General features: G+C 38.0%; 3 protein-coding genes across 3 annotated transcripts; 2 read left to right on the forward strand and 1 right to left on the reverse strand.

The window, feature by feature from the left end:
- The first annotated feature begins 223 nt into the window (after positions 1 to 223).
- LOC129956644 (uncharacterized) lies at positions 224 to 1,420 on the forward strand. Its single transcript, XM_056068574.1, has one exon. It carries the CDS (start codon positions 224 to 226, stop codon positions 1,418 to 1,420), a length of 1,197 nt encoding a protein of 398 aa, XP_055924549.1.
- A 2,190-nt stretch (positions 1,421 to 3,610) lies between these two features.
- Positions 3,611 to 4,942, reverse strand: LOC129956645 (uncharacterized protein K02A2.6-like). Its single transcript, XM_056068576.1, has 3 exons — positions 4,591 to 4,942; positions 4,268 to 4,521; positions 3,611 to 3,859 (listed from the first exon to the last, which is right to left on the reverse strand). Exons 1-3 carry the CDS (start codon positions 4,940 to 4,942, stop codon positions 3,611 to 3,613), a joined length of 855 nt encoding a protein of 284 aa, XP_055924551.1.
- A 371-nt stretch (positions 4,943 to 5,313) lies between these two features.
- LOC129956646 (uncharacterized) lies at positions 5,314 to 6,576 on the forward strand. Its single transcript, XM_056068577.1, has one exon. The coding sequence runs from the start codon at positions 5,314 to 5,316 to the stop codon at positions 6,574 to 6,576; it is 1,263 nt and encodes a 420-aa protein (XP_055924552.1).
- The last annotated feature ends 781 nt before the right edge of the window (positions 6,577 to 7,357 follow it).

The following is a 7,357-nucleotide window of genomic DNA, read 5'->3' on the forward strand; positions in this document are numbered from 1 at the left end:
TTTAAAACAAGTTCAAAGTCAATGTTTTTTGGGGAATGAAAAACTGAATTTACAGACATTCCTGGATTCAGATGGTTTATTAAGAGTAAAGACCAAAATTTCTCAAAGAAGTGATCTACCGACATTTAGATTTCCAATTTTGCTGCCTTCAAAGCATGATGTTATTGGAAAACTTATTTTTGAAAAGCATGTTGAACTTAGTCATGCTGGGATACAGATTTTGATGTCGAGTTTAAGAGAGAATTATTGGATCTTAAAAAGCAGGACGACAATACGTCAAGTAATAAGGACCTGTGTAATATGTCAACGTTTTTCATCTCGGCCATTAGAAGTAGCAAGTGCTCCACTACCCGAAGATCGCGTCAGAGATGCTTATGTTTTTGAAGTAGTAGGAGTTGACTTGTGCGGACCACTATATTTGAAAAACAAAACCAAATGTTGGGCTGTACTTTTTACATGCGCAGTTTATCGCGCAGTCCACATCGAGCTGGTAACTAGTTTATCAACAGATAGTTTTATTCTAGCTTTACGAAGGTTTATTTCTAGAAGAGGAAGACCAGCTACAATTTATTCAGATAATGGAACCAACTTAGTGGGTACTTCTAATGAGCTGAAATCTGTTGATTGGGTGAAAATGCAAGAATATGCCTCAGTAAAGAAAATCCTATGGAAATTCAACCCTCCATCAGCCCCATGGTGGGGCGGATTTTGGGAAAGGCTTATAGGTATGTTGAAATCTATCTTAAGAAAAATTCTTGGAAAGGCCTCCTTACAATTTGAAGAATTGTACACTGTACTATGTGATGCTGAGGGCATTATAAATTCAAGACCTTTGACATACTTAAGTGAAGACAATGAGGACCTTATAGCATTAACACCTGCTATGTTTTTACAAGATGTAAAAGAAATAGGAGTTCCAGATATAGATGAAATAGATGCTAAGAGAATGAATAAAAGATTCTTCTACAGGCAAAAAGTGTGTCAAGATCTCAGAAAACGTTTCAGAATCGAATATCTTGGACATCTTAGAGAATTTTCAAAGATTCGTAATGAATCTAAAATTAAAGAAGGAGACATTGTTCTCATCGGTGATAGTAACGTCAAGCGAATAAATTGGCCTTTGGGAAGAGTCATCAAATTATATCTTGGAAAAGACAAGAAAGTTCGTCTCGTGGAAGTCCAGACCAAACCTGGGTCTTTCCTACGTCCAATCCAGAGACTTTTTCCTCTTGAGGTCAGCCAAAGTGAAAAATATGCTATCCCATGTCTCCCAAAGAGTGATTCTCCATCCACAATGATGATTCCTGATGGTACACCTACCTCTAGTGACTCTCATGCTGTTTCAGATGTGAGACAACCAAGAAGATCCCGTTATGGCCGGCTTTTAAAGCCCAATGCTCTCCTAGACTCATTGGTTTGAGTTTCTAAAGTCCTTTACGAAACTCAAAGGTGGGAGAGTGTTGGATACCAGGCCTTAACTGTAACCAGTTTTAACTGTGAAGAACTTTCCCTTCTCACCACCAGGGGTTTGTTGACTTCCTCTCGATTTGGCGGCAACCAACGAACGCGTTTTTTACTCTTTTAACTTGTAAATATATTCTTAATCATGTAACATATAATCAAGTAACTATTAAAATAATATTCTTAAAGAGAAGTTCCCCATGTTAATGAGTCATACAGTCACTGAACCTGCCACTAACTAGATATTTAAGATTTTCAGCTGCAGATGGAGACAACAACACCAGTATTTAACCAAAAAGAGATTCCAACCAACAAAACAAAGGTAAGCGCATTTACTTGCCTTTAATTTAGAGATAGTTCGTGTTGGAATATATATGAAATAAAAATATATATTCTGCAAAAACAGATTTTTTTTCATAATATATACAGTATAATACAAGTACTACAAGCATATGATTTGAACTGAACAATAATTTTATGCTGAATCATTAATATCAGCTTTTCTTTTTAATTACATGATAATTGTGTGCGTAAGAGGAATGTATTATAAGTATAGATTTAATATGCAATAAAGTAACATTATAATTGAATTTCAATTTTTCTAATGACAGAAACTTTTTCTATATTATAAATTATATTTTTTTAAAGCTAATAAACACAAATTAACTTTTGCCTATTTGTAGCCTGAATTGAGATAACTAAATTGCAAAAACCCTTTCTTGTGCGTGGGATTTCTTTTGTGTGAGCGCTAGAGACATTGATCACTACAGATTTTAGTCCCAAAATTTTTATTTACATGTTCATAAGGGACACAGCACAGATTACAACACAAAATTATGAAAATATTAAAAGAAAAACACCACGATCTAGCAGAGCGACCTTACTCTCCTGCTTCTCATCCAGTTCTCCCTCTTTCTCCTCCCCCACTTCCGTTAGGCTAGCGGGGTTACTCTCAGGGGTGAGAAGGGTTGCCAAAATTGGCATGTCTTACACGCCCCACCTAAGCATAAAATTAGCCCACAGTGGCTGATTTTATCACAGTCATGAATAATATATAAATATACAAAAACACTATAACCTATTTACAAAATCAAAAACAAATAAATTCAAAAAGGTTAAAAACTAATATAACATGTATACGGGTTTCATACATATGCAAATATCAAAAATACAGACATAATTTTTTTTTTGTACAAGTGATGAATTATTTCAGTCGTGATAGGGCGTCCGACCTCAATGCTGTACACCAGGTCTATGTGTGATGGAATGATTCCTCCTTTGTAGAGCTAGAGCCCAACGGGTTATCTTTGGACTTTTAGGAGTGGTTTGGTTCAGATATTTAAGAGGATTGTGATCAGATATGATCTCCACCTTAGCACCATAAATCCACTTATCGAATTTATTCAGACCATATAGCACTGCCCAAGCCTCTTTCTCAATGCTTGCCGAGTTATTTTGTGCAGTGTTAAATTTTTGGCTGGCAAAAGCTATTGGTTTGTAAGACCCGTCAGCATCCTGCTGAGTTAAACAGCATCCTACACCATGATCAGACGCATCACAGTGTATCTGGAATGGCAAGTTGGCATCAGGTGTAGCAAGACTAGTTACCTCACAGAGTAATTCTTTCAGTTTCTCAAACGAGTTTTGTTCTTCTTCCCCCCAACCTACCTTGTTTGGCTTATTCTTCTTGGTTAATTCCGTGAGTGGAGTGGATATTTCCGTAAATTTTGGTATATATGTGCGGTAAAATCCCATTAATCCTAATACGGACCTGACCTCTTTTTTAGTGGTAGGTCTAGCTAATTTCTGTATTGCTAGAATTTTGTCTTTATCCGGACCATGTCTACCTCCACCTATAATATGGCCTAAATATTTTATTTGTTTGGTGGCGAAAGTACATTTATCCAGCCGTACAGAAAATCCTAAATCATCTAATTCTGTCAGTATAAGTTTTAAATGAAACAGATGCTCTTTAAAAGATCTAGAATAAATGACTACATCATCCATGTACGCCTGCGCATACTCTGAATGAGATTTCAAGGCACAGTCTTCCACTGGTACACAGCATTATGCATAGCAAACGCCGTCAACCGTTTACTTTCCTCGTTCATTTTTATTTGCCAATATCCCTTTAAAAGATCTAAGCTACTTAACCAATGGCCTGACCCTGCAGTTCTTGCAAATCTTTCATGGGAAAGACTGGAACTTTGGTGACTGCATTTAATGCTCTAAAATCAATGCACATTCTCATTGAAGAAGCCGTTTTAGCAACGCAAACAATCGGATGAGCAATTTCGGATACCGAAGGTTCTATCAAGTCTAACTCTAAAAGTTCTTGAACTTGACGTTCAACTTTCTTTCTGTATGCAATAGGAACACTATTACAATGAGGCTTTTTCTGTACCGTATTGGGCAATAGTTCAATTTTATGAGTGCTAACCGCAGCTGGTTGCACGGGTTTAGTAAAGTTGCGTTTAAATTTTACGATTAAATTTTTAAGAGTTTCTAATTGAGAATTGTCTAAATGTTTAATTTCAAGATTATGAAGAATTTCGAAAAATTTAGATTCTTTGGTAGCGGTTGGTATAGTTTCAACATGCCCGAATTCTTTTTCTTCCTCAAAAATGACATTTACAGAGTTAGAACTAGCTATGTAATGTTTTAACTTATTTTGATGAATGTGCTAGATAGAACCATCCGACATTTTAACTGAAAATGAATGGGGATTACGTTTCTCAACGATAGTTGCAGGACCTTGCCATCTGGCAAATAATTTATTAGTCGAATCAGGTATTAATACTATCACCTGATATCCAACTTTGTACACTCGGTTAGACGATTTTAAATTGTGATAATACGCCGCATTTTCCTGTTGTACTGCTGAAACAAGCTTAGCCTGCTCTGCAGCCTTCTCTAGTTCTGATTTTAAATTTTCCAGGTATTTGGAAACGGAAGTACTATTTAATGGTACATTATTAAATTTTCCTGTCCAAGTAGATTTTAGGATAGGCAAAGGACCTTGTGGTTGTCTACCATAGAGTAACTGAAATGGCGACACACCTGTAGTTGAATGAGGTATTTCTCTGTACGCCCAAAGCACATAAGGAATTTGTAAATGTCATCCCCTACCTTCTTCCCTGACTACATTATGCAGCATGTTTTTTAAAGTTCTATTAAACGTCTCCACCAACCCATTTGATTGTGGATATCCAGGGGTAGAGAATCTTGGACTGCTCCCTATTCGTTTTTCAAACTCTTTAGTCAGTTCGGCCGTAAAATTGGTCCCGTTATCAGACGCGATAACAGTAGGAATACCTGTCCTTGAAAATATACTTAACAAAGCTTCACATGTTGCCTTAGCATTCAGACTAGTCAACGGTATGGCTTCGCCCCACCCAGTATGTTGATCAACCAGACATAATATGTATTTATGTCCTTTCGCACTAGGAGGATCAATTGGACCTATCAGGTCTACATTCATTACCTGAAATGGTAATTCAGGCCTCACGACAGGCGTAATTGGCGTTCTGTCACTAGTTTTACAGTCTGAGTGAGTTGACACTCTTTACATGAGTCGCAAAATTTTTTGACATCCGTCCGCATACCTTCCCAGAAGAAAGAGTACTTGATTCGTTCTAGAATCTTTTTAGAACCCATATGACAACTAAACACTGAGGTATGAGCAAGTCTGAGTACCTCACCGCGTCTACACTTTGGAATTACCAGTTGTCAATACTCTCCCCGAGTATTTTGTCTCTGTGAAACAGATAACCGTCTACCTCATAGTAGTTAGTTTTGCCTTCTTTAGCATGCTTCCAAGCCATTGCTAGACCTGAAGTCTTTTCATATCGCATGGGGCCTCGCCGCAATGCTCCCTTCAGTGGGCATCTTTCTGTACCGTCACAAGTTTTAAAACCGTACGATGCATTTTTTATTGTGAAGCGTGTTTCTGAAGTTAAAGAATCGTTCCATACCGTATCGCCTTTTCTTGTAGAAAAAGCTTTAACCGGAAGTGTAGGAGAAGTGGCATCTGTTCGAAAACTTCGTTCAGGTGACCTACTCGTTGAAGTTGCATCAAGACAACAATCGAACAAAATTTTAAAATTGAAATCTATGGGCACAATAAAAGTTACTGTTACTCCACATGGTTCCTTGAATTCCTCGAAAGGTGTAATTTCCTGTGGGGAACTATTCAATGTCTCTTTGGAGGAAATCACTAAAAAATTGCAAAGTCAAGGAGTGACCCAGGTGCGCCGAATTTCTATTAGGCGAGATGGAAAACTCCTTAATACTAAGCATCTTATTTTAACATTTAACTCTCCAAAATTGCCAGAGTCGATAAAGGCTGGGTACATGAAATTACCCGTAAGACCTTATGTTCCGAATCCTTTGAGATGCTTCAATTGCCAGCGTTTCGGCCATTCAAAGGCTAACTGCCGCGGGACTTTAACATGCGCCCGTTGTGCAGTACCTGGCCACGAAAGTAATGAGTGTTCAGCGAAAGAAAAATGTGTAAACTGTAAAGAAGATCACGCCTCTTTCTCTCGCTTATGCCCTATCTGGAAAAGAGAAAAAGAGATTATTTCTGTTAAAGTTAAAGAGCAGGTGTCATTTCCTGAAGCTCGGAGAATTGTCAGAGCTCGTACACCTGCACTCGGAACAAACTATGCTTCTGTTGTAAAGGGTCCACCAAAAACTGTAGGGATCCAATATGACACAAAAGATTTTAAGGCTAACTCTGAAACTGATAGTTCAGTTACAATATCTGAATCTGATCAGTCTTCCAATGTTACGCCAACTATAATCAAACATACACGAAAGAAACATAAATCTGCTTCCGAAAAATCTCTGGCTCTCAAACTTTCAAAAAAAGGGCGTTCACAAAGAGACTTGAAGAAAAAAATTTCGTCTTTATCAGTCCGGAGTTCAGTCGCTTTGGGATTAGCGACAGAGGGCTTAGCTCATAAGGACTTGCCGACCATATTTGATAAACCCACTAGTCTTGATCACCTTTCCCTCCATCCGTCAGAGGAGGAGGATTTTACAATGAGCTGTGATGTTCCAAAAACTCAAAGCAATGTTGCAAATGATTTATCTCCCGACAATATTTCTTAATGGGTACCTTTGTTTCTTGGAATTGTCGTGGTCTGAGATCCAAAATTACTGACATCAAGTGCATTATCAATCAATTTCATCCTTCATGTTTTGCATTTCAAGAAACGTTCTTGAATCCTAACGTTTCTTTCAAACTTCGTGGCTACAATATAATCCGTAAGGATGCAGACACAGAAAGTAGTAATTCTGGAGGTGTCTGTATCTTAACTTCTAACCTTTTCCCCAGTACACCTCTCAAATTACATACTCCCTTACAGGCTGTGGCAGTTCAGGTTCATACAAGAACACTTGTTACAGTCTGTTCTATATATTTGCCACCACATGATGTCATCAATCAGCAGCAACTTAATAATCTTGTTGATCAGTTGCCTTCACCATTTTTAATACTCGGCGACTTCAATGGGCATAGTACTTTGTGGGGTTCAGAAAGTACAAATTCTCGTGGGCGACAGATCGAGCAGTTTATTACCAATAACTGTCTCTGTCTGCTCAATAATAATGAGAAAACGTACTTTCATGAACCCACACGCAGCTTCCATAGTCTTGACCTAGCCATTTGCTCTCCTGAATTGCTACCATTTCTGAATTTCACAGTTGCCAGTGATCTTTATGGCAGTGATCACTTTCCATTAATTGTCCCCCATGCTAATAGTGGCGTTGCGACTCCATGTCCTCCGCGTTTTCTATTTGAGCGGGCAAATTGGACTGCCTTTACGCAACTTGCAGACATCACAGATACAATGGTTAAACTTTCGGATATCACGGAAGCAGTGCAAAATGT

This window comes from Argiope bruennichi, chromosome 11 (genome assembly GCF_947563725.1).
Source record: "Argiope bruennichi chromosome 11, qqArgBrue1.1, whole genome shotgun sequence".
NCBI lineage: Eukaryota > Metazoa > Arthropoda > Arachnida > Araneae > Araneidae > Argiope > Argiope bruennichi.